The sequence below is a fragment of the Dreissena polymorpha genome, unplaced genomic scaffold (genome assembly GCF_020536995.1).
Source record: "Dreissena polymorpha isolate Duluth1 unplaced genomic scaffold, UMN_Dpol_1.0 chrUn016, whole genome shotgun sequence".
NCBI lineage: Eukaryota > Metazoa > Mollusca > Bivalvia > Myida > Dreissenidae > Dreissena > Dreissena polymorpha.
The window spans coordinates 317612-345515 of NW_026273330.1; the positions used below are offsets into that span (position 1 = coordinate 317612).

The 27904-nt window shown below is 37.1% G+C and overlaps 1 protein-coding gene and 2 long non-coding RNA genes across 3 annotated transcripts; 2 read left to right on the forward strand and 1 right to left on the reverse strand.

Annotated features, from left to right (window-relative positions):
• Positions 1 to 1054: 1054 nt before the first annotated feature.
• Positions 1055 to 12113, forward strand: LOC127863573 (uncharacterized). Its single transcript, XR_008041096.1, has 3 exons — positions 1055 to 1216; positions 1953 to 2078; positions 11995 to 12113. It is a non-coding gene; the product is annotated as an uncharacterized LOC127863573 (long non-coding RNA).
• A 366-nt stretch (positions 12114 to 12479) lies between these two features.
• On the forward strand, positions 12480 to 27738 carry LOC127863570 (potassium voltage-gated channel subfamily H member 7-like). Its single transcript, XM_052403132.1, has 13 exons — positions 12480 to 12729; positions 14570 to 14730; positions 18187 to 18388; positions 18670 to 18867; positions 19688 to 19887; positions 20451 to 20550; positions 22230 to 22382; positions 22839 to 23032; positions 23529 to 23643; positions 24044 to 24205; positions 24989 to 25078; positions 26754 to 26859; positions 27475 to 27738. The coding sequence occupies exons 1-13, from the start codon at positions 12504 to 12506 to the stop codon at positions 27716 to 27718; spliced, it is 2151 nt and encodes a 716-aa protein (XP_052259092.1). The 5' UTR covers positions 12480 to 12503; the 3' UTR covers positions 27719 to 27738.
• LOC127863572 (uncharacterized) lies at positions 15169 to 27549 on the reverse strand. Its single transcript, XR_008041095.1, has 3 exons — positions 27463 to 27549; positions 24974 to 25333; positions 15169 to 15401 (listed from the first exon to the last, which is right to left on the reverse strand). It is a non-coding gene; the product is annotated as an uncharacterized LOC127863572 (long non-coding RNA).
• Positions 27739 to 27904: the final 166 nt, after the last annotated feature.

A 27904-nucleotide genomic window follows, 5' to 3' on the forward strand; every position in this document is an offset into this window, starting at 1 on the left:
TACGCAATCCTCGCAGTGTCCCAAAACATAACGACAACAACAATACTCTCCAAATTATTTAATCGTTTCGCGTTGCAACGCTTTATAATTGTCCGGTTTTTAAATCGCCAAAAGATGCATATTATGTATATAATAGAGCATGGTACATGTTCAGTATGACTTGTTTTCACAAATATCATAACTACAACAAAAATTTGCGAATCTGAAACCATTTTTTATTTTGTCAATTTTCCAAAACGTGAAAAGGTCTCTTTAATATTTTAGTCTCGCTCTGGGGAAACAGGGCGTAACGTATGTGCGTAATAAGTCGTCAAAGATAAGCCAGTGCAGTCCGCACATTCTAATGATGGGCGGTACTTTCCGCCTTTATGACATTTTTTCGTTAAAGGAAGTTTCTTCTAAACGTAAATCCGGACTGCGGAATGCGGACACAAGCTAATCTGCGACGACACTAAACGAATATGCATTACAAAAAAAGATTTTCCAGAACAAAGCTCTCCAATGCATTCATATCGTGGCAGTAGCCGGTTAATATTGATAACATATACGTTGTTGCCCGCCATCGATGACGTGAAAAAAGACCCAGTCACATTGTTTTTTATCGAATACTGAAAGATGACACGTTGTCCAGAACTGATAAGTTCAAACGATTCACGCGGTTTTATTTTCTTTATTTCTCTAGTTGCTTAATTAGACACTTATACAAATAGTTCACCGAAAACCGATACGAATGTCAATAAAAACAGGTGTATCTAGTCAAATTGGTTCAGTACCTTGTTTGCCAATAATCGATTTTAAACCGACCAAAGAAGAAGAAGTTAAATAGAATAGCGCATTAATTATTAATATAAAGATATTTCAGAGTATTTCTTTTTTCTTCATTTAATTGAGCCTTTGCGATTTTTGTGGATTGTGAATGCACACTGTTTGTATAATTGAGCTGTGTTCCTGCGCGCATTATAACGCGATAGATTTGCGCGGGTGAAGGGCGCGCGCTTATGTTCATAAACTGTTTCGGCTGTCCGGCTACAGAATTGTTTCTCATACTTGAAATTAAGGCCGTCAAGATTGTACGACATATACGTGTATACGCACGCACTAATTTTAAGTCTTTAAGACGTGCCGGATACGACTGTCAGTATTATAATCTGTGTTATTAGTGGTTATAACGTGGAGTAAGTGAAAAGTTTGGGCCTTTGAAATTACCGATTCTTTGGTAAGTTAGGGTTATTTTCTGGCATACATGTCTCAGATCTTGGTATAATTACTTTAGAATTTCCGATAAAATTATTGACAATCGACGAAGATCTTATATAGGATTTAAATTTAATGGAAATCGGAACGAAATAGATTTTAACTGTTTTCGATTTACGCAAGCTGAAGACATTTAATTGAGCCGCGCTCTCGGAAAAAGGGTCTAAATGCATATGCGTAAACTTTCAGGGACGTCACTGTCCGTCGTAACATGATTTTAGCTAAGATAATACAAGTCTTCGGTTTAACGAAAAATACTATAAACGCAGAAAGTGTCGTCCCTGATAAGGGTGACTGCACAGGCTAATCTGGGACGACACTTAACGCACATGCATGAAACCGCGTTCCCAGATCAAAGCTAAATTATATAATTTGAGATAACCAGGGCGTATTGTGAATTATTTAGATATCCTAGATATCACATTTTTTATTAAGCTTGTCACTAAAATTTCGAACGATATCGTATTTTCTGTTGTTATAGTCGACACTTTGTAAAATCGAAAAGTTTTTTTTTTAAACATTTAATACAAAAGGCTAAACGACAGTTTAACTTAAAGCGCGGCAGTACAAGGTCATTTCTAACAGCCTGATCTCAATGTAGTAAAACAAATATTAAAGAGATATATGACTTTATGTTATGGGTTGTGTGGTCAATATTTTATTACTAGGTATAAATACACTTTTTACAAAAATTTCAGACGTAAATGAATACAGTAGCGAGACGCATTCGCACAGTGGCGTCATGGCGGCCATTTTTCTGGCCAGGAAATGACGTCATCATTTCTAATGACGCGGACGACACAAGCCTTACGTCCGGTTTTGTTGTAAGTATCGATATATTATATAACATGTATATGTACCTGAACTAGAAATCTATGCATTCAGCGAACATTGTATGTCTAATCGTATAAATAAATTATTCGGCCCCAATCCCAATCTAAAAAGATATGGGCCGTGCGCTGTAAAACAGGGCTTGAATGCATGTGCGTAAAGTGTCGTCCCAGATTAGCTTATGCAGTCCGCACAGGCTAATCAGGGACGACACTTTTTCGCTTTAACTGGATTGTTGCTTCGAAGATGCCCTTTAAACGAACAATACAATGAAAGCGGAAAGTGACGTCCCTTATTAGCCTGTGCGGACTGCACAGGCGAATCTGGGACGACACTTTACGCACACGCATTCAAGCCTTTTTTCAAAGAGCATGGTTCATTTGTAATGGTTTAACATTACAGCTTACAAATTGAACATTTTCCATTTGAATTCATTCGAACGAAGGCATACATTAATCGCAATGTCCATCCGTCAGAGTTATCCGCTTCTTGCGCAGAACATAACGCATGAAGTATTGACTTGATTCACATAAATTACTAGATGAGCCTCTGGCAAAACGGGGTTTAATGCATGTGCGTTAAGTCCGCCTTTATGGATTGTTTCCTTTAAAGGAATTCTCTTCTCAACGGAAATCAAGAAAGGGTCGTCCCTGTTTAAACTCTTCGGACTGCACAGTCTTATATGGGACGACAATTCACGCTCACCACCAAAACCACCACTACCATTATCACCACCACTATCACCACCACTATCACCACCACTATCACCACCCTCCACAACCACCGGCACAATCAACATCACCTGTACTTATCCTAACCACCATCACTATCATCACCACCCTCCACAACCACCAATAATCAACATCACCTGTATTTATCCTAACCACCATCACCGCCACTATCACCACAACTATCACCACCCTCCGCAACCACCAGCACAATCAACATCACCTGTACTTATCCTAACAACCACCACTATCACCACCACTACCACCACCCCCAACAACCACCAACACATTTAACATCACCTGTACTTATCCTAACCACCACCACTACCATCAATTTAACTACCACACCAAAAACCACCACGACCCCCCCCCCCACACACACACACCACCACCACCACTAACCACTACTTCACGCCTTCGTGTATAGCCATGATAAAAATGCATGTCTTACTAAAGAAATAGTGTTCACTTTGATTTAAAACTGCTGCCCTTTTCAAACGGTTTGATGTAATTTCTTAAAGATTGGCTCTTTTAACGAGTTCCGATCAAGACCACCCATCGTCGCTATGTTCTATTCATTGCGCAATACTGCGAAAACATTATTTTCACAAATTTTATATGTTTTCATTATTCAGTATTCATTTATCATTCTTTAGAAAGGCGCGAATGTGATCTGTGACAGATAGCGTAATTCCAACCCAGGACAGAGATTGAGAAAGGTTTCCTTGGGAACTGAAAGCAACACCATAATAAGTGGTACATGATTGATATGCGTAAATATGCCCTCTTTCACATAATCATCGACTTTGCTTCAGCCAGCAACCTTCAAACATCTCTTACAATTATAACGGAAAAGCGCGATTAAGAACTTTCCTTTTCTTTTTTGCCTTAATTCAAACCCGACCGTCTTCAGAAAGTTAAGATCGATTCTCCGAAAATTTAATCGGCGGCGGATCTACTTGCCGGAAACTCATGGTTGCAGCCTCAGCAGCGTACCGGAAGCCCGTAGCGTTAATTAGGGCTCCCGTCAGGTGAGCGGAAGCGGATTTTTCTTCTTTTCGAGAAAGCGAATAAATGTTTGTCCACAAATAAATACCACGAACAATTCGACGAGTAAAACACGCTGTCACCCGATCGAAAGAGTGTTGCTTAAGTGCAATTAGCAATGGCTAATATTTGTCCTGTTGTTACTATATATAATAAAAAAACACTTAAGTTATCGTGATATAAAAGAGAACACGTACATTATATTTTAACAAGCGAAATAACACTAATGACTTATAAAACTGTTTAAAATAATGTTTCATTAATGTATAATCGTGATTCGAAATCGGAAAAGTAATAAATCGTTTGTAACGCTTTAACTTTACTACCGGTATTTGGAAAAGCGTGTAGTCATTAGGTTTATAATTCTGTAATGAATATAAAAGCCCGCGTGGCTCATTGATAGCGCATTATCGTTTGCTTACAGTGGGCTTAGATTCAAATCTCAGGGACAGCAGTATTTTTATTTAACCCATTTATGCCTAGTGGACTCTCCCATCCTTCTAAATTGGATAAATTTATTTAAAAAAATGATGGGTGTCTAGTATATTTATTTCTTTATTAAGAATATTTCTTACATAAATTTCTTAAAGCAATCAGCGGCCTCTCATCTGGGTCTACGCTGTTTGCCAAGGCCTTTTTTCTAGACGCTAGGCAATGGGTTAATCTTCGCACTTGCTGTTGTAATTAGTTATAACTATTCAAAACAGTATAGTATTGTAAGTACATGTTTAGTTAGTGTATATATATATATATTAAATGCCATTTTTGCTGGTATTTTGTAACTCAAAACATTTTACCAACTGAACACGAAAACACAATATTTATTCAATTAGAAAATATTTCTCTGTTAGTCTTTCTCCCATGTTTCGACGTAGAAATCCCTCAACGGAATTCACAAGCTACTGTTTACTGCATCAATTAATCTAGACTCGTTCCATACGTAATACCGAATAATCCTCAGAATTAATATCGCTGTCTTCAGGTCGAATGGACAGCTGCCATATTTGTAATAACCGTTAGACACTAAGTTAAGATTGGGACGGTTTTCTTTAAGCTCTTTCGCAGAGACTTAAGTCCGGTGATTGTATTCAATCACGATTCAATTTAGCCTCGTTCTGGAAAAACGGGGCTTACTGCATGCTCTTCAAGTTTAAGATTAATCTATGCAGTTCGCACTTTCTTCCTACACTGGATTTTCGTGTAGAAGAGTTTCCTTTAAACGAAAATTTCCATAAAAGCGGAAAGTGTCTTCCCTGGTTTGCTTGTGCAAACTGGACAGGCTAAACTGGGATGACACTTTGCCCACATGCAAATGTCACGTTTTTTCAGAAAGCGGCGCCATTGCACTTGTATACTGATTTGAACTGCTTTTTTGATACTTAAAGTAAAATGTCAAACTTTGCAAATAACTCACCATTGCACTTTTCCGGCTATATATTTTTAGAACATCATTATGAGATAATGAATTCGCGATTTTAAGCGAATATATAAGTTATATTAGGAAAACAGAAATGCATTCGCTTACATTAATATTGCGATAAAAACAAATTTAATTAATAAAAATTACATAAAATTAAACTTTTACTTCGTTTTTGCCTATATTTGTAATGTAAAATAAACCCATCACTCAGTGAAAATGGGAACAAATGCATGGTCGTAATGTTTCATCCCAGACAAGCATTTGTTATCCGAAAATCATAATAAGGGGCGACACTTTCCGCTTTAATGGTATTTTACATTTAAAGTAAGTCTGCAGCTAGCGAAATTCCAGTTTATGCGGAATATTAATACGAGTCTGCTTAGAGCATTTTTCTCTTGCGCGTTTCAACCGGATATGTCAACGTCTGGCTTGTGTCATGCAAATAGAAAACGAAGTTATAAATTATAAATTAAATACAAAAAGATAAATTGTCGCTCATCAAAATGTTTGAAGAAAAAAAGTAATTCGCTGTTTATTTACAAATAAACAACTTAATTGTGGGCTATCCTGTGGTTTATATGGGAACATCAATGATTTACAACTGATTATTCGCTGTTTCAAACACTGAAACATAGGTTTCATACTTGTTACCTTTTTATAGTGAAATTACGTCATTTATGGGACGTTATGGCGTTACTATTCGCGAGAATGTCAACGGTTTAACTCTGAAAAGGCAACCACTTTGTGGGAAATAATCAAATAAAAAGAAAACTGGTTTGTTTTGGCAGAAGATTGATATTTATTGCGCCAATCGTAAAACTAGTATTTTGTCTGATTACTCGTGAATTAAAACCGATAATCTATCAAAACCAATGAATATATTTTTATTTGAATCGTTATTGTGCGTGTATTACGGCATTATGGTTTAATAAATGTTACGCATTATAACTACTTATTGTTGATTACTTGCTGATAAAAAATCTTAGTCAAAATTGATTTGTGAAATCAATGTTTTACGCTCCAAATCATGAAATAACAACTAAATATGTAGCCGAACCTTTTCTCTTTCATTTCGAAGTCCACAATCTTGTGCAATTAAAGGAAGGAACTTTTCTTGTGACAATATCTAGGCACTAAATCTTTAAGTGTAGCTACCGATTGATCAAGCCGCCTTAACGCACCATTTAACAGACGGAAAATATAGAGGGAAGATGGATTCATAAATAATTGGCCGTCTTCTGCTATCTGAAATGTTTCGTATCAGAGAGAAATCACAGCGTGTTTCTTATATAGAATGATATTTCTTGTATGATTTGGGTGCTGTTTTTAAATGTTTGTTTTTTTAAACCGCAACATGTTTGCAAAACTCAAATTACGGTTAATTATTTTTGAATTTACAATGTGTTAGCAACCTTAATTAACAATGTTATACTTGATAAAATGCCGCTTATTTTCTATAAAAAGGTATCATCCTGGAAGGTACTTACTTGTACTCGAGGAATAAAGCAAAAGATATTTTAGCATCGCTCTGTGAAATCGGCGCTTAATGCAATTGCGTTAATATCGTCCCAGATTTCGTCTTTTATGGAATGTTTCGTTTAACGGAAGTCTCTTATTATATTAAAGCAGTTTAGGCGGAAATTGTCGTAGTTTAGGCGGAAAGTGTCGAAGTTTAGGCGGAAAGTGTCGAAGTTTCGTTTAACGGAAGTCTCTTATTATCTAAAAGCAGTTTAGGCGGAAAGTGTCGTCTGCACTGGCTCAACTGCGGACTGCACAGGCTAATCTGGAACGACACTTTACGCCAAAGCATTAAGGCTGGTTTTCCCAGAACGAGGATCATTACTCAACCGACGTGTAATTAGGCCGTCTTATATTCTTGGTAGGAGGCAGTTTGGTGCAAACATTAACGTTTAACAAACGGATAATGACTGTGTATTTATTTTCTGTGCGTGAATTTGTCAGTGAGCACATTAATCAAAGGGGCAGACGTGAATATTAATTAATTAACTCGCCTTTTCCCATGTTTTTTTTTGATAAATCGATTCTAGCTTTTGGATATTTATTGAAGCGATACGTGATGCTAAAGACACCTATGAAGGAGTCTGTGTGTATTCAATAGATGTCGTTGGATCGTAAACTTAATTAAACTTTGCGTGATACTATATGAAATATATAAAAATAATTTCTGACGTGTGTAATATATTGCTTACGAATGGGGTATTACATTTGATAATTCACAAATGATAATTTAAAAAAAAAGGTGTGAATAACTATATATGAGCCCATCTCTGGTAAAATGGCATTTAATGCATGTGCGTAAAGTCTTGTTTCAGATTAAACTATGCAGTCCGCACAGGCTTATCTGGGACAATACTTACCGCATTAACTGGATTGTCGCTCAGAAGAGACTTCCTTTAAAGCGGGTATATACGATTTTGTCAAATATTTATGAATTTATATAAACTGTGTAAAAAACTTATTATATATATATTTCAATATAAATTAAAATAAAAGTTAAGAAGAACATGTGTCGAAAAATGCGAAATAAGCCAGATATTTAATTCTGAAATTGAAAACGGCTGTACAGCCGAATTCGCCAGCATGTATACCATACATGTACGATGAGCATCTAAACTTACGAGGGGTGTTCCAGAAGTTCGTGGATTTTAGCTATAACTTTCATTTGGTAACATAAATGGACAAACAAATAGCATGTTAAGAATATTTCGTCCTTTCCAAATATACACTCCAAATATCATGGAAATACATCAAACAATAAATATATATCAGAGATTTAAGCATGTGCACAATGCGCACACCGACGCACGTGTAACGTTTCTGTTCAACGTCAATGACGTTATGAAGTTAAGAACTGTCAAATCTTTTCCACATAATCACCTCCAACGCGAATGCACTTTATGTGTCGGGAAATTCACTTGTCAAAAGTGTCTCTATACCAGTCAGCGTCAAAAGACGACACGATTCGCTTTGCTGCAACTGTAAGTTCCTGTTTACTTGCAAAGCGAATACCGCGCAACTGTGATTTAACTTCCGGGAAGACGCGGAAGTCCATAGGGGCCAAATCCGGGCTGTAAGGAGGACTTAGGCGCTGTAACGTGAAATCTGCCGTAAATTCTGTTTATCAACGACATTTAAACCAAATTTAAATTCGCGTAACGCTCATACTTATAATAAAATACACGCGTGCGCCGCATGTAAACGCGCTTTATGGAATTCATGCATTTTTAGCTTATATATAAAGTCCGTGATAATTGGTTTGTATAATATGTAAATTTCATTGACTTTTACCAGCAAACTAATAAGTTTTAGCGAAAATCAACGAACTTCTGGAACACCCCTCGAAGTTTAACGGTTTATAATACAAAGACGAATGCATCGGTTATTGTAGGAAAATATATACGTCACTATCGACTCGGGGCGCTAATTTGTCTTTGCTGCATTTTATGAAATTCGGCTTTAATGTATAATTTTTCTTGCCTATTTTGTGTTATTGTAACATATTTTATCAATATATTACAATTAAACACACACAAAAAATCGTATATACCCGCTTTAAACGAGAAATACAATTACAGCGGAAATAGTTTTCCCTTATCAGCCTGTGCGGACTTCACAGGCTTATCTGGGACGGTACGTTCAGTACATGCATTAAAACCGTTTAGTACCCAGAACGTGGATCAAATATATAATTATACAAGTTTACTTAAGCTACATTTGCGTGAACTGACTTGCAAAGAATGTCTTACTCATGAAAACAGCTATACACGTCAATGTTTTGTCGCTGGGCGTACACTGGTTTGTCCGATGAGATGTTAGAACTCAGTGACAAATGCATCTTGTACAATGCTATTCCAATGAAAATCTAACGCGCGTTTGAGAGCGTAGGAATTGTTTGACTGCGAGAAATTCTTTATGTTAACGGAACTGGGTGTCTAGATTGAGCAAATCTGGCAATAGGCTTATATAAGAGGATCTATCGAGATGAATTGAGTTTATGTTATCAATTATTTCCAATAAAATGCTCCTTCAATTGGATGGAACCAATAAACAGCCAATATTTTGTGAGTAGTAGACATATTTAGGCGAAAATATACTTGTCAAAACTTGTCAAAAAGGAACGGAAGTGAAGTGTGAAGCGTAGTACAGAATGTGTGATTCTTTCGTTTAAAGTGCGATGTATGGATTATACATGTTCCAAACAAATGTGCATGTGTTAATTAAAATAATAATGAACCAACGTCATAGCGTTTGTAGTACTCACGTCATCAATATGTATTGCTGTAATGGATTTGATAATTGTGACCGCATGAAAATGTAGTAAATTCACTTTGGTTTCATGGATCGATAAGTGTGACGTCATCGAAACGTGATGACTCTTAATCGTTTTCTTGGATTGGATTAGTTTTTATCCCATTTTCATCGCGACATTGACGGTATAACACGTTGTGGAATATACTTGCTTGTATTCAACACTGTGGAATATACCTGTCGCGTGCACGGACTACTTTTTAAATGACGTCATGCGATATGCGCTAAAATTAGGTCGATATTGTTTGGTTCAAGGCTCGCGCTTCCGGCGTTCTAAGCCTCGCAACATAAACTTCTCTGTATTCAACGCTAACCTAGTATTCTCTATGACGTCATCACAACGTTACCTTTAACTTGCGCTTATGTTCCACATCCCGTCGATTTAACTGATTGGACAAGTATGACGGCATCAGTAAGACATGACGTCACATTGATTTCGCTGACTGGGGAGTGAAGTCATCAACATATTATGACGTCACGACGATTACTACGCTCGGACGGTGTTTTAACAAATATCTATTCGCGCTTATGGAAGACGGTAAAGTTGGAAGTTAAACTTTTTGTCGGTAGCGAGAAGTTATTTTGTTACAAGTTTTTGTCCTGTTCTTAAAAACATTTATGTATATATTATCTAGTTTTGATATCGACTTGTATATGTAACTTTTACAATTCGACATAGTAGGCATAAGTGGGTTCTATTTTTTTCTTATTCATTTACTTTTTTAGTTTTGTCTTTTTTTAGAAAACTTACCTGATTGACAAATATCTTGTATATATGTAATATAAATGGATTAAGAAGAGTCACAAAACAGAATGGTAAAATTTGGAAACAAAACAAACAATACACGATACAAACACTTTTGATAAAGTTTAAAATTAATGTGAAGCGATTTATTTTGACAGTTCTTATTATGGCCATTTTATTTATTTCGAAATTTGTTTTATATAATAAGAATATTGCATAACCACGACGCTTTCGAAATCATTATTAAACATCATATATAAAGCAGTTGTACTTTGTACATATAAAACAGCTTATGAGTGCGAGAAGGGTGATTGTTAAAAAAATGTTGAAATTAGCAAACATTTTAACAAAAAAGCGAAAGTTGCTAATTCATATGGATTTTTTCTAAGCATAAAAATCACTCAACTGAAATATTAAACGCCAGTTGTATGACAGCTTAAGAATTTTGAATTTGTATTGAAGATGCTGTAGAAAGTCGGAAACTTTCAATGTTCATGGTCTATAAATGTTCGTTTTCAATATTTTACCTCATTTGTCTTATATCCATATCGTGCAATGTTGAGCACGATTTAGGTATTCTTATTACAGGTACATTGTATATACCCTGTATATTTGTTATGATTACTTCTTATGCTCCCATAAAACTAGAAATACAATATTCTGAATTCATTGTAAGTCCGTCTATTTGACTGTCTGTCTGCGTGCGTCTGTCTTTCTGGCTGTCCGGCGAGGTACTACTTTCTGTCTCTCCGACGAGGTACTACTTTTTGTCTGTCCGACAAGGTACTACTTTCTGTCTGTCCGACGAGGTACTACTTTCTTTATGTCCGTCGAGGTACTACTTTCTGTCTGTCCGACGATGTATTACTTTCTGTCTGTCAGGCGAGGTACTACTTTCTGTCTGTCCGAAGAGGTACTACTTTCTGTCTGTCCGACGAGGTACTACTGTCTGTCTGTCCGACGAGGTTCTACTTTCTGTCTGTTCGACGAGGTACTACTTTCTGTCTGTCCGACGAGGTACAGTACTACTTTCTGTCTGTTCGACGAGGTATTACTTTCTGTCTGTTCAACGAGGCACTACTTTCTGTCTGTCCGACGAGGTACTACTTTCTGTCTGTCCGACACGCTTTTTGATGTACACTGTTCAAACATGCCATTATTGTTCCTTATGCTATGATTTTAACCATCTTCAAGTTTTATTAAACAATGTTACTTGCTAAGTCGGTCAACAGCTATTCATAGCTTTTATAATATTTGTATATCATACCGACAATAAATAAATATTGATTTGATTTGCTAAAATAAGCTATTTTTTCAATTCAGAAATGATTTATTATAACTTGCTACATGCTGTATCGAACGGTTTTCGTCACAACCTTGTAATACTTTAGTTGTGATGTATTATGTAATTCGAACTAACGTTTTATGTGAATTCCGTATTTCGTACACTGACGTTTCCCATCTTTTCGTGAAACGCGTTCAGACTTTAATAAAAACATGTTTTACGAACGCTTTGCTCTCGACCCAAAATGGCAACCAGCATTTTCTGTCACTAAACGAATGCGATTTACTATGACATTTGAAGATAAACTTTTCTGATGATGATGCCCGATATTTATCGTTTTTTCCGGTCGGTCCAGGACTCGAGATCCGATGAGACTACGGAGGGCAGCGAGGCGCCGTCGACGCTGGACCGCGCTTCCGGTATGGGAACATCCTTCCGGCGCCAACAGCCCGAGTTTGTCATTCTACACTACAGGTTTGTAGTAGACGAATTTGTCATTCTTCACTACAGGTTAGTCGTAGACGAATTTGTCATTCTTCACTACAGATTAGTCGTAGAACCTTTCACTCAGTTGATGTATCATGCAACCACCATGAGCTAAAATCAATGCCAACCACAAGATTACCACGGCCTTTCAAACAAGTATTAAAGAGAGTAGGCATTTTTTAGATTCGTTTTGTGGTCATCTGGTCATAGGCGAATTTTATTTGACTAAACAATACTCAAACATATACAATATTGTACTCATTATCAGAGCAACATGTGTTTAGGCATTTGTTAAAACAAGGTTTATATATATTATATTGCTTATAGATTATTATATCTGTATAAGCCCCTTTTCTTTGTATGCCTCTATCTTGAACGATGTTAGTGTATTGTAGCCCGTTTAAGGCAGTGTGGGACTGGATTGTACTGGTTTTAGTCTTGTACACGGCGGTGTTTACACCCTACCAGACCGCGTTTCTCCTGAACGAAGAAGACACCACCATGCGGCGGAACCGTGATTCCGGAACGCGCACGGAAAGTCCCCAGTCTTACCGAGCGAACCCACTCGTAATCATTGACTTGATTGTCGACTTGATGTTTATAGGTGAGCGGCAAAGACATTCCCGGACTCCTGACCTCACCCTATATCATCTATCGTGGGTGTTAATATATCCCATTCTTTCTACAAAAAACTACTATGAAAGTATTAAAAATGAACGAATTACTTTCCTTGTAAATACTTCTTAACCTGAAAATACTTTTTACGCTGTAAATACTTTTTACCATGTAAATACCGCTTACCTTGTAAATATTTATAACCATGCAAATACCGCTTATCTTGTAAATATTTATAACCATGCAAATACCGCTTACCTTGTAAATATTTATAACCATGCAAATACCGCTTACCTTGTAAATATTTATAACCATGCAAATGCCTCTTACCTTGTAAATATTTATAACCATGCAAATACCGCTTCCCTTGTAAATATTTATAACCATGCAAATACCGCTTACCTTGTAAATATTTATAACCATGCAAATACCGCTTACCTTGTAAATATTTATAACCATGCAAATACCGCTTACCTTGTAAATATTTATAGCCATGCAAATACCGCTTACCTTGTAAATATTTATAACCATGCAAATACCGCTTACCTTGTAAATATTTATAACCATGCACATACCGCTTACCTTGTAAATATTTATAACCATGCAAATACCGCTTCCCTCGTAAATATTTATAACCATGCAAATACCACTTACCTTGCAAATATTTATAACCATGAAAATGCCTCTTACCTTGTAAATATTTATAACCATGCAAATACCGCTTACCTTGTAAATATTTATAACCATGCAAATACCGCTTACCTTGTAAATATTTATAACCATGCAAATACCGCTTGCCTTGTAAATATTTATAACCATGCAAATACCGCTTACCTTTTAAATATTTATAACCATGCAAATACCGCTTACCTTGTAAATATTCATAACCATGCAAATACCGCTTACCTTGTAAATATTTATAACCATGCAAATACCGCTTACCTTGTAAATATTTATAACCATGTAAATACCGCTTACCTTGTAAATATTTATAACCATGCAAATACCGCTTACCTTGTAAATATATTTATAACCATGCAAATACCGCTTACCTTGTAAATGTTTATAACCATGCAAATACCGCTTACCTTGTTAATATTTATAACCATGCAAATACCGCTTACCTTGTTAATATTTATAACCATGCAAATACCGCTTACCTTGTAAATATTTATAACGATGTAAATACTGCTTACCCTGTAAATACTTCTTACGCTGTAAATACTTTTTACTGTAAATACTGCTTACCCTGTAAATACTGCTTACCCTGTAAATACCGCTTACCCTGTAAATACCGCTTACCCTGTAAATACTGCTTACCCTGTAAATACCGCTTACCCTGTAAATACTGCTTACCCTGTAAATACTGCTTATCCTGTAAATACTGCTTACCCTGTATATACTGCTTACCCTGTAAATACTGCTTACCCTGTAAATACTGCTTATCCTGTAAATACTGCTTATCCTGTAAATACTGCTTATCCTGTAAATACTGCTTACCCTGTAAATACTGCGTACCCTGTAAATACTGCTTACCGTTTATATAATGTACATGAGCTGCGCACGGGGGAAAAAGTCTCTTAATGCATGTACATAAAGTGACATTTTCCGATATAAAACAAGCATTAAGCCCCGTTTTCCCAGAACGCGGCTAATATATTTATTTAACTAGACTTATCTTTAACCGACTTTTACATTTACCCCCCCCCCCCCACCCCCCCACCCCCCTCCCTCCGATCACTGGGATAAAAGTCGTCCGGAAAAAAATCATGACAATGTTTATACGTGGATTTATATTTAAAACATTAAACACTTCTTGATATCCTCAGCGGACATTTTTATCAACTTCCGGACCTCGTATCTTCACAATGGCGAGGTGGTGATGAACCAGAGGCGTATAGCGATCAACTACCTCAAGGGCTGGTTCGTCATTGACACCATTGCCGCTCTTCCTTTCGATCTGCTGCTCTTTGGGTCCGGCACAAGTGACGTAAGTGACATTTTCTTCGCATACACATCGAACAGACAAAAAATGAAGTTATACACCTAGCAACTATCAACGTTAAGGGCGTTTTACACATAGCTGCTTGTGACGTAAATGACGTTAAACACATAGCTACACGTGTCGTCAATAAAAATTTTACAAATCTCTCCTTGTGACTTAAATGCTGCTTTTGCATATGGTTGCATATTGCGTAAATGGTGTTTCGCACAAAGCTGCAAGTTACGCGAATGACGTTTAACACCGAAAAATTAATGTTGTACCTTAAGTTCCACACCGCTACGCAAGATGCTATTGGCCTGTTCATCCGTCCGTCCGTCTGTTTTTTTGTTAATATGTCAGTCATAGTCTTCAAATGATAACTGTGCGTGTCATCTGATATATAATATCAAATATTTTAATATAGTTAATGTATTTAATGTTCCACAGACAACGAAATACATGATACCAAAAATATGCCGCCAATGTGTATGTACACGCACACTTTCTCAAGAGATCTCTCGACTCTCGGTGTAGTGAATAGATTCCCTAATTGATATTCGGCGAGACGACTGCAACCTCTAATCCACCCGCCGCATCCACATCCGTTCCGCTTGCCAAGAGGTAACGCTGGGCGAGTCGACGGTAAGTCGGGCGTAATCCCCAAGACGGCGTTTTGACTGCAAATTAGACAAACTGTATACAGTGATTTGAACATAAAACTTGATTGTATTTATCACCCAGAAGTGAGAGGATATGTAGGGGTAACTCAGTCTGTCGGTCTGTCGGTTTGTCCGAAAATGTCTGTTACGAGAATTACTTTCACATTTTTCAATCGATTAATAATATGTCATCGCAACGAAATATAGATATGAATACACTTTTATCATGCCGCATCATCCACACAATCATGAGTTATTTGCCCTTGATCATAGCTTCCTAAAAGACGCGCAGTATTATCCACGTTTGTGACAAAGCCCAATTCTTTCTATCCATTTGTTACGATTAACTTTCCTATATTTGTGGAGTAACAATAATCAATATTGCATTACAATAATTTTCTGTATAGCCGAACTTCATCTCATTGTGTATATGTTTTTATGATATGATTTATTTTGCCAAAAGCATGTATTGCTGATTATGCGAATAAATAAACCTTTATTTATCCAACCAATCGTGATACATCTACTATCCCAAATTTATAACGTGATACGTCGACTTAGTCCGGAATTCAATCGTTATGCATTTACTATCTGAGGAAGTTACTCCGGATTCAAGCGTGATACATCAACGATCACCGGAATGCATCGAAAACTTCAGGAATTCAATTGTTATACATCGGCCGGAATTGAATCGTGATGCATAAACTATCTATGGAATCCTCTTAAGGATATATTGATATATGCAACAAATCGTCTGCTGATCCAGAGTGAACATTAAACAACCAAAAACAAGTCAAGATCTTAAACGCTGTATTATACATGACGTACATGTATGTCCAACAAACGGTAGTTATTACAATTGTAAAAAAGACATTTGTACAATCATTAAAATCAAAATAATTTTCAAAATGTTAATGTTAATCGTCCAACAAACAACTGTATGTTGCTTTGATACGTGTGATTACGTGGTTACATTTAATTACCACGAATCAAAACTGAAAATCGTAATTTATTCACCAATAAACACCTATAATCCGACTATTATTTTAAATATTGCACAGTCTCTCAAACAACCTAAATAATGACTCCTTTAAGTGTGCATTTCTATTTATATATTTAAGTCCATAGGAAGATTAGCATGTATATGATATAAGAAAACTAATTATACAACCCACTGGTAAATGTCATAGCTCATCGCTCGTCGAGAAATATATGGGTCAGCAATACAGAAATTGCCATTTAATGAACGCCGCGCTAATTAATTACATTTTGGGGAATTTTGACATTGAGCAACCTTACTATTTGTCGGAATTTCATTCACTGTGTCCCGCTTTGATGTGCCGCCGAACAATGTTTTTCTTTAGCGGTCAGAGCAATATCATATTTAGCGTGTTCGGCCGCTCGTGATTTGTTATTAATTGAACATTGAACTTATTCGCTCCAGTCATTTTGACAACCGGTTCTGCGAATGATGATTTATTGATAGTGTACAGGCAACATTATTCGTAATTAAGTATATGTTCTGAGTTCTGAGTTCTTTTACCAGGGTAAAAGAACGAGACGTAAATTTCCAGAAGCACAATTGTGAACACAAAGTACATGGATTTACCTAACAATAATTATATTCGATGCGTCGTTTGTTGTTCAATAAATAACCATTTGAGAATGTTCTGATGAATGGGTATTTAACATCGAGAGTGTATGCCTTTCAATTATGGCCCGTCTCTAGACGGGTCTTATACACGGCCGTTAATCACGGGTGACACCTCTTTTTGCGATTCATTAATAAAAGAACCAATGCTTCTTCCTAAGTGGCGCTAAGGACCGGATGTTTTGAAATTTTATTACATTGCTCGATTTTTAAAAATGATGAGAAATATGTTGAAAAAACCTACTCACTCTGTATAATTATTTGTGACATTTCAAAACATCCGGTGCTTAGCGCGACCTTGGAAGTAGCATTGGCTAATTTAGCAATGCACCGCAAAAAAGAGGTGTCGCCCGTGATTAACGGCCGTGTTCTAACGAGAACATGCATGGTTGATTATTATTACAATCACTGCGAGTGTTAATATGTTACCCTCTAAATGTATTTTTCGTATGAATATTTCCCCCTAAAAACAACTGAAGTTCAGATTTCCCTCAAGGGCTATGTGTATGGCAGCCCCGTGACGTATACGCGCGCTTTGTACGTACTTATGCGTGCAAGGTTTGATTGTAGAAGCGATGGGCTGTGAAGACTGCATGAGATATTGTAAGCAGTAAATAATGAAATATTTCGTGAAGGCATCATGATGACGATTATTAATTTCGTATTTCCCTAAGTAGTCTGAGCAAGCGTGAGCGCAATTATTTGCCGTCTGCAGACAAGCCGTTAGAGACAGTGTTTGTTCGGCGGGAATATGTTTTTCGCAATATAAACACGCCCGTATAATATGATTATATAAATCAGGATCTTCTAATACATGGAAACATATCGAGCATTCTATCGGGAACCGCATTTAGTTTCTTTAACATAACTCTGGTTTGAACAACAACAATTTAAATTAGTTAACTTTTTCGACATGTTAATCAATGTCAATCATATAAGATTTTTTTTATTCAGTATCCCAAATGTTCGACGTTTCGACTGTTTGACTGTGTATCACTTCCCATAACAATGTGTGCGTCCCTTCCATTGCTTACAATGCCCACTTGTTAATATAAGTGACTGCAGATGTGCTTTTTTTAAACTGTTAAACTGCTGTCGTTAATTCCAGATAGCAAAGTACAACAGCCAACAAGATCCCTATCTCTTTTTCAGACGATGACGATCGCGGGGATCCTTAAGACGGCGCGTCTTCTGCGTCTGCTACGCGTCATCCGGCGCATAGAGCAGTTTGCTGAATACGGAGCGGCGGTGTTGCTTCTCCTCATGGTGACCTTCACCCTGGTCGGTCATTGGCTCGCCTGCATCTTCTACGCCATCGCCTACTGGGAGCGGCCGCACCTGGAGTCCGCAATAGGTACTTCCGGTGCTCAGTACAGAGGTCGATATATATTATCTAACGACATGTTAAAGTTGCATTTTGTTTTATCAATGCAATAAGACGCCGGTTTGGAGCTGTACTCGTCGATACTTCCGACGTCACACAATGAGAGTTTGCTATTAACTGCATCAATCTTTTTGCACATTTGTGATCGTGTTTATTTCGTTGTTTGGGAAATTTGTGTACGTGAACATTTGCGGTCAAGTAATTGTCCGTAACCCTTTTTCGCTCGCTCTAACATTTGTGGTTGCTCGCAGGTTGGCTAGACAAGCTGGCGACCAATATCCACGAGCCGTACGTCGCAAACGTCACTGACAGCGGACCCAGCGTCAAGACGTATTATATAACGGCGCTGTACTTTACGTTCACCTCCCTCACCAGTATAGGATTCGGCAACGTCTCCCCAAACACCAACGCTGAGAAGATATTCTCCATTTTCGCCATGCTGCTTGGCTGTAAGATTCTATATTTCCCGTTCAGCTTCGTTCTACGAATACGGGGCTTAATGCATTCGGACTGCACAGGCTAATCTGGGACAAAACTTTTAAAGCTTTTATAGTATTTTTCCTTTAAAGGAAGTCTCTGTTTAGCGAACATCCAGTTAAGTAGGAAAGTGGGAAGTCACTAATCCCCGTTTTCGCAGAGCGATGCCCGTTTTTAATGTAGAGCCATTTTATTCGCATTATATATTTCTCACATCTGAGAAATATATCATTTTTGTCACCGAATGGTTCGTACATTAAGAGATCATTTTATTATTATATGATATACAGTAGTACATAACATTAATTAATGTGACGATGTCATTGCATGTTGCTTTAATTCAAACCGGATAACGTATATGTAAAGAAACAAACTCGTTGAATCACATATTTGTTTCATACCATTATCAATAGCATTGTGTAATTAAAAAGTCATGAATTATACATATATTGTGTCATGATTGTTATGAATTTTACCATCTGCTCAAGAACTACAGACAGCTTAAACTTTAAGCGTGCGATCCGCGGCGGCCGAGTTGACCTTAATGACGACATCGTTTTCAGTTTTATTGCTTTTTGTATTGTATTTTGATAAAAAAAATAAAAGTTCTTTTCTTAGGAACTTGTGAATCTTATTGTTATATTTTGTCCCATAAGATGCATATTTAAATTAGAATCTGCTAAAAGTAGTTTAGTACCTTAGAAATACTATTTCTCGGAACACTATTTTGGAAAAAAAACAATATATAGGAAACGATATTTTTTTAAACACTATTTTCGCCTCTCCTAACAGCTCTTCTAAGCGCCGCCATCTTTGGTAACGTTAGCTCGATCATGATGAGAGTGTATCAGGGGTCGGACGAATACCACGAGAAAACCCAGAGCATCAAAGAGTTTATCAACTTTCACCATCTTCCCAGAAACCTCGCTTCGCGTTTACAAGAGAGCTTCCAGCACACATGGGCGTATACCAATGGCATCGACATGAACACAGTATGGGGAGCTTACTATTTTTAAAAATACATGATTTATAACTGCAGAGAGGTCGGGGGTTGTGGGGTTGTGGGGGTTAGGGGGCGGCGTATGTACAATTTACTTCCGCCCACTCCGAAAAAGATGTCTTAACCTGCGAAGTTTTAGATTGCCCATCCCATAATGATAATTTTAAGCTTCGAGTAAGCGGTGGTGATAATTTTCCTTTAAAATTCTTAATAAAGGATGTCCAACCCTGATAGCCGGACGTGGTATTAACCCCTCTAAATTTGCCTCAGTTCTTAGTAGTTCGTTTCGGCGCATACATCTTTTAAATAATTGTTAATAGTTTTGAGATTCAGGAAAATGAATAAGATTGTTTTAAATTGCATTTGCAGATTGTTAAATCCTCTTTACGTAAATATTAATTGGTTGATAAAAATACTTTCTTTCCATAACTTATGGCAAATTTATTATTAGTGGGGAAAAACAGTAAGCCTGTCAATATTCTGAACTTATGTACTTAATAAAATATTATTTTTTCGAAAATCAAAAATGGCTATTATGCGGATCTGTTCGTGCAGGTTTTAAAGAGTTTTCCGGAGTGTCTACAGGCGGATATATGCCTTCATCTGAACCGGAACCTGCTTAACAACTGCCCCGCCTTCCAGAGAGCCTCGGCAGGTATACATGGCGTTCTTATTCCAACAAACTAGCCAATTGTACATTCCAAAGGGTTAGCCGTTACCTCCACTATTGGTTACAAGTTCCCCGCAGCGGTAACCCCATTTTACGATTTAAAACTTCCACTAATGGTTTAGTCCTCCTCATGGTTTCCGACCATATAAGTTTTTTATCATATCGGTTATCGTTTACTGCAGTGGTTAACTGCACTATCGATTCAGTTCTAAGACAGGCCCCAAATTCCTGTGCTGGCCACTTTTCACACATTGTGTTGCATGTAATTTAATGACCGCAGACCAATGAAATAGCCATAAGCCACAGCAGGTACCTCATTATCTCTGACAGTTGCTTGATGCCTAACCCCTTGTTTACAGCCCTTTGCAGGAAACAGCAGGGAACAGCCATTGCTATACAGTGGTATCAATATAGAGATAAACACATAAATACATCTGTCTGGCATTTATTTTCGTATAAAAATCAGCATGCTGACAGCATGAAAAGAACAGATTACAACATTGAAGCAAGCTCTTGAAATAGCAAAAATATGTACTTATATATTTCCAAGAAAGGTTTATCCAATACATTTATGGGCGTGATATTTCATATTTCTTAGCTTTAAGAACAGTGATGCCTGATTGAACTTACTCAATATGGCTATTATTTAACTTATAACTATCACAAAGTTCCAGTGTATATTATGAATATAAAGAAGAAAAAGTAAAGATATGTACATAAAAATATCCTTTACAGCTTAGGCAACAACTGTTTTCGAAATTCAATTATATTTATCAATAAAAAATAAATTGAAATATTCTCCAACTTTACTGTTGAATATTTATTAACAAAAAAACTCTTGTGTCTTAAACTTCAAATCAGTTGCTTTAAACTTGACAATATTCACAGTTAAATGAACACAGTGTCTTGTTATCTGCATTCAAGGTATCAAGGAAACATATGGCCTGAGCTAATCAGCCCCGTTACATGTGATTTATTACTTTTCATTGACTGCCTGCTGGTAAGCTGACCACTGCATCAAATTAACATGTAATTGATACAAGATAGTGGGAGAGTAGTTTCTACTCTCTCTCTGGGGCCTGTCTTAGACATGGATTACAATTTACTCGAAACGGTTACCATTTACACCGGTTACATACTCCTCGAAGCCATAAACGCCTTTATAGGTTACAAACAAGATAACAAACCTTTCGGTTACAAAAAGATGCATCGATTATCTCCCTTTTTTGGTTACAAACTATTCACATCGGTTACTTAACCTATAGATGAGAAATTCTAGCAATTCTAGTTTACTTCCCCTATCGTTTTTGCAAGCAGATCATACACTTTTGATCGTGCACTGAACAGCACTTCTCACACACCGAACGCTGTCGCGCAAACATTGAGGGCTTTTTCGCACAATTTGAATCCTTCCGTGCATACTGAAAACAATTTCGAGCACCTTAAACTTTTTGATTACTGAACACCATTGCGCACACATTAAAAATTGTCTCGAAAACATTGACATTTTGCGAAGAAGTTAACAACTTTTTAACTGTACAATTACCAATTTTGCGCACACAGTTAAAATACTTGCGCGGACTGTTAACACACTTTCGTTCACATTTCACTTTTCACTTCGCATATAGAACACTTGTGCACACACCGTGAATCCTTTATTGCAGGGTGCCTCCGCGCGCTGTCTCTGCAGTTCAAGACAACACACGCTCCTCCCGGGGACACGCTGATCCACCCCGGGGATATCCTCACCGCCCTGTACTTCATCGCCCGCGGGTCCCTCGAGATCGTCACGGAGAACAATGTCATGGCAATACTCGGTGAGACACTTTGACGATGGATTGTCCTTGTTTTCAGTGTAATATTGTATTGAATACTTGTACAATTAAACCACGTTAATGTTAGTTAATTAAAGTCCTAGTTTTATTATTGTTTTACAAAAACCCTCAATCGAAGAAGGTTATGATGATGATGATAATGATGATGATGATGATGATGATGATGATGATGATGATGATGATGATGATGATGATGATGATGATGATGATGATGATGATGATGATGATGATGATGCTGATGATGATGATGATGATGATGATGATGATGATGATGATGATGATGATGACGACGATGATTATGATTATGATGATGATGATGGTGTTAATGGTGATGATGATAATGATGATGATGATGATGATGATGATTGTGGTGATGATGATGATGAAGAAGAAGAAGAAGATGATGATGATGATGATGATGTTCATTTTTCACTTAAGGTAAAGACGATATTTTCGGTGGGGATGTTCAAGACCTGGCCAACAGCGGGAAGTCTCTGTACTTTGTTCGCGCCCTTACCTACTGCGATATCAATAAGATCGAACTGTCTGTGCTAAAGGAGACGCTTTACACGTACCCGGAGTTCGCACAGGAGTTTATGGGAAAGATACAGGTTACATTCAATCTGAAACGGGTGAGTGTGGTGTTGCCTTGTTACAAAGTCAAAACACACATTGTTCCACACACTTGCAATTAATTTATACTGTGTCCGTTTTCTTATGGCTAAAATAGTGAAAAACATTAGTGCCAAAAAATATATAATCTCTATATTAACTAGAAATCAGTCAAAGACCAACACCTATCACTTTGACCAGACTTTAGCAGATTATTTTTTAAAGTTGGCATTTAACAAACGAAGTGTGAAGCATTACTTAATTAAAAAAGTAGGTATTTAGTGGTTAAATATGTAATACAAATAAGAAAAACATCAATTATTTAGTGTAACAGCCCAAATAAGAGACCTAATGTATTTCTGTAATACCTGGAAGTTCGTGAAAACTGTGTTATGATCAGTTCATGAGAACTGTGTTTTTATCTGAGTTCATTAGAACGCCGACATTATCCAGAACTGGATACTGAAAATATTACTATTTTTTTTTTTTAAAGAAATTACTTTTTTGGTCATACAGGGTGTGTTGACGGAAACCCAACAGCAGACGAAGATGGACGACGAAACACTTAAATTTATCCGTCAGAAGCGACCGCACATGCAGTCAAAAGGCAGACGCCATGTCTATGACGCCGGTGGGTGGTGGTGCAACTATTGTTGCATACTTAAACAATGCCATTATTTGTTTTGCATTGTCTGTGTGTTTGATTTTGTTCTAGCATATTTGTATTGCATTAAATCACTTTCCACAAAATAAATGACCCCGTGGTGTATTAACTGTTTTCCCTAGTGTCGCTATATCTATAATCATTCTTTACATTTATGTTCTGTGTTTAAGTCGTTTATTTATATAAACGTCTAAATTGTTTATTCGTGAGATAATCCCCTCCCCCAAATGTAGTACATTAATAAAAGCAATCTATGAAAAAGGACTTATTAGGAAAACTATCACAGAAAACGAGTGCGCCTTTTTTAAAAATTGTTTCTACCACTACCGGAAACTAAACCGTATTTATTTTTTGGCAAATTATCCAGACCGCACGACCGGTAGATCCGGCTTCCGTAGAAAAGCGCGCCAGCAAACGGCGCCTCCGTCGTCTGACCCGGTAGACGACCAAGCGTCTCGGGCGATCGAAATTTCACCGGAACAAGCGTCTAGTGATATCGGCGTAGATTTCGTGGATAGAAGCAAGCAAGGTTCGGGAAGCTCCCTTATTATATATCACAAAATATTACTAGCCCCGCTCTCGGAAATGATACGCGTTCTGAGAAAACGGTGCTTCATGCATGTGCGTAAAGTGTCACTCAAGATAAGCTGTGCAGTCCGCATATGCTAATCAGGGGCAACACTTTCCGCTTTTATTGTATTTTTAGTTTCAATGAAGTCTCTTCCACACGAAAATCCAGTTAAGGCGGAAAGTGTCGTCCCTGATTAGCCTGTGCGGACTGCACTGTTTAATCTGGAAAGACACTTTACGCACATGCATTAAGCCCCGTTTTCTCAGAACGCGGTGCAAATAAAGTTTAATGATTTTTCGTATAGTGTCGCTACGGATAAGCCTGTGCAGTCAACACAGAGGTTAGGGATTCCACATATCGTCTCAACTGGATTTTCGCTAAGACAGTTGAACAAAAAAAAACAACAAACCAGCGAACGGGCTAATTTGAGACGACACTTAACTAAAATGCATTCCCCATGAGATGTTCACATGTATATTTGTTTAAACAAAAAAACTGTCCTAACTGTAATTAAGTAAGACAGTCTCTTGTCTTTTACAATTGTCACGTGCTCCAACAGTTGATCCGTTCATTCACAGTTTCCCTTAAATGCTGCATCAATAATAATAGCTACTGAATGGCTGTTAGAGGCGTCAACTTAATGCCACAGTTATTAACTTAAATCTGTCCATTCTAAGAATAGTTATGATTATCTTTAATAAATAAACGATATTATTGAGAGGTTACCTTGATATTTTGTAGTCTCGTCGTCTGCGTGTACTGCTGCCGATAGTTCGAGACTCCGGATCTACCAGAAATCACCACCGCGCAGGCGCAAAAAATACAACAAGTGTATGGGAAATACAAACGTGTTTGATACCAAACCAACATTTGGAAAAAATGTTGCAGTTGAATTTCCCGCTATTTTTTACCGGCCCTGATTTACCCATTTAGTCCTATTCGACGTTTAAGTAATTTAAAATTAATATCTTAAAAGGGAATTTTAACCGGTGCATCCTAATAAAGACCCGCAGAGTACACAGGATTCACCATTGATGTCCGTCCATCGGTTTGTCTGTGTCTTTTCGTACGTCAGGCAGTCCGTTTCTGAAACATGATTATTACAACTTCTACGTATTAACTTATGACATGTGGATTCAACGTATTTGTCACTTCTAAGACTAAGATTTTGAGGTTTAGACACGAATTACACATTTTACCGGCTTGGTAAAAAATACTCAACTAATCTGGTCAGACAGGAATGTGTCAATCTATTAGAAACGTATTTTGTTAGCCTTAAAATCTGAAAAACGAGGGAAATTGCCACTGTCAAACAAGTTTCTTAATTCGTCGATTGTATTGAGGATACATTTATGTAGCAAGAATGCACTTTATACACTACAAATGATAATTATTTCATGTGGGGCCAACCGCGAAATCACCATACCGATCGTATTGGTTCTTTTTACCATCAATTGTTTTATTGCATTTGTTATGCTCTTTTCGGCTGCATATTACAAATTCAAAGTATGAATTACAGGTGTGTAAAAATGTTAGATTTTTTTAAATATAAAATTAAAAAACAAAACAAAACAATAATACAATTTTGGAAACCTTTCAGGTCTTGTAAGACTTAACATGTTGGTATTGATCTTCGATCATATATAAGGGAGATAAATGCACTTGGCTTGACTAATTTCGTTCAGCGGCTTCAATTCCGAGAAATGTATAAAGTTGAAATAAAAAATGATTAATTTACATCGAACCCGCTTATGGAAATAGCGATTAATCTAACACAATGCGAGCTGTGTGTGTTTGCTTGTGTTGGTTAGAGATTGTCCGTACTGAGAGCGGTTCATTCATCATAACTTTATCAAAATAACTTACAGCAATGTTGACCATGGGGCAAGTCGTACCCCTCGTAAAACCCGTCTCACTACCTCCATTGTCAATGTTACACACATATGTTAAAGGTCAATTTTCGGCAGTCAACAGATTGAACGGACTTACTTTTATAATAGTTTTATCGCAGATATTCACCACGTGACACACAAGTCTTGTTAACTTTAATTGACATTAAGCTTACACTTAAGAGATCACCAATCAATTACGGGCATGATTCACCTTGTTAAATAACATTTTTATCTTGTTTTAAGTAAGGATATCTCCTGGTTTCGTTATCATTTAAACGAGTATCGTTCTGGTAAAAAATGGGCTAAATGCTTATTTGCGTTAAGTGTCCTCCCATATTAGTAGCACTGTGCAGTCTGCACAGGCTAATCAGGAACGACACTTCCCGAATAAACTTGATTTTCGTTTAGGAGAGCAATTTTTAAGCGATAAATTCAATACAAGCGAAAAGTGTCATCTCTGATAAGCGTGTGCGAGCTGCACAGGCTAATCTGGGATGCCAATTTACACACATGTATTTTTAGCCCATTTTTCCCATTCCGAGGATCAATTAAATGATTGAAGCTATACATGTGATATACTGAAGTCAGCGCGTTGATGTTTTATCTTTTTTCAGCAGTCATATCAGTGTCAGACGAAACCGGATGTGTGAGTGCACCGGAACAGGAAATGACATCAGAATATTGGCATAATATTGACCGGAAGCTGAATGTTCTATCAATGTAAGTGAACTGTTTGTAAATTACTGCTTTAAGGTATGGGTCTTCACATATCAGCATGCTGTTAAATCATTATTAGTGGGACGTTCGATGATTTCATTTTTTTACCGATCCGCGAATTTAACACAAACACATCCAAAAATGACCGACGCAATCCTTCGTTTTCTTCCATAGTCAGAAATCAATCAATTCATTTGTCAACGAAAAAGTAATTTTTGGAAAACCCAAGAAATTACATTCTGACAAGTATACCTGATGCTACATGCACCCTCTGATGTGTTTGAAGATTTCAACGTGAATAACAATCTGTGATAAATTAAATTCTGTGTTTCATAGATGTCATAAAAGTAATTTGTTAGAAACAAAATACTAAATCTACATCGGTTGCATTTTATTATGTATAAATAAGAGTATATTAACAATATTCATCAGAACATGTGCGTTTATATTGCATCCAAATTCCAATATTCATATTTTATCTTCAACTAAGCAAAAAACTACAACAGTACAACAACAAAGGAAACGTTGTTAACTTTTAGCCATTAGAGTTTAATATAATTACGGTTTTACTGTTGATAAAATATTATAACCCCTCATACCACACACATTGTTTTTCAGACGAATGCAGAAGTTCGAAACCCAACTCTGTGATACCGTTGACAATATACTGCTGTTACTCGGTCACGTGCCGTCAGTGCCTAGCAACAACGCCAACGTAACCACGTTACATAGCACCAAACATCTGGACGACCCCGTAGATACGTCAGATCTCCTTCACTCGGACGCTTATTGTCCAAATAAACGAGGAGCTAAATTGATAAAATCGCATAAGGAACTGATAAGAATTATCGAGAGCATATAACTTTAATATTATATTTAATATTCGCTTTAGACCAAGACATTGGAGAAAGTGCTGCGAACGCTTTTGTGTTTTTATATTTTCCGAAAGGGGGAGGGAAAATATAGTAGTCGCTGTGTCCGTCTGTACGGCATAACGTTTGCTTGGGACTGACATATTTTAAACTCATAATCAGGAAGCGAACAATCT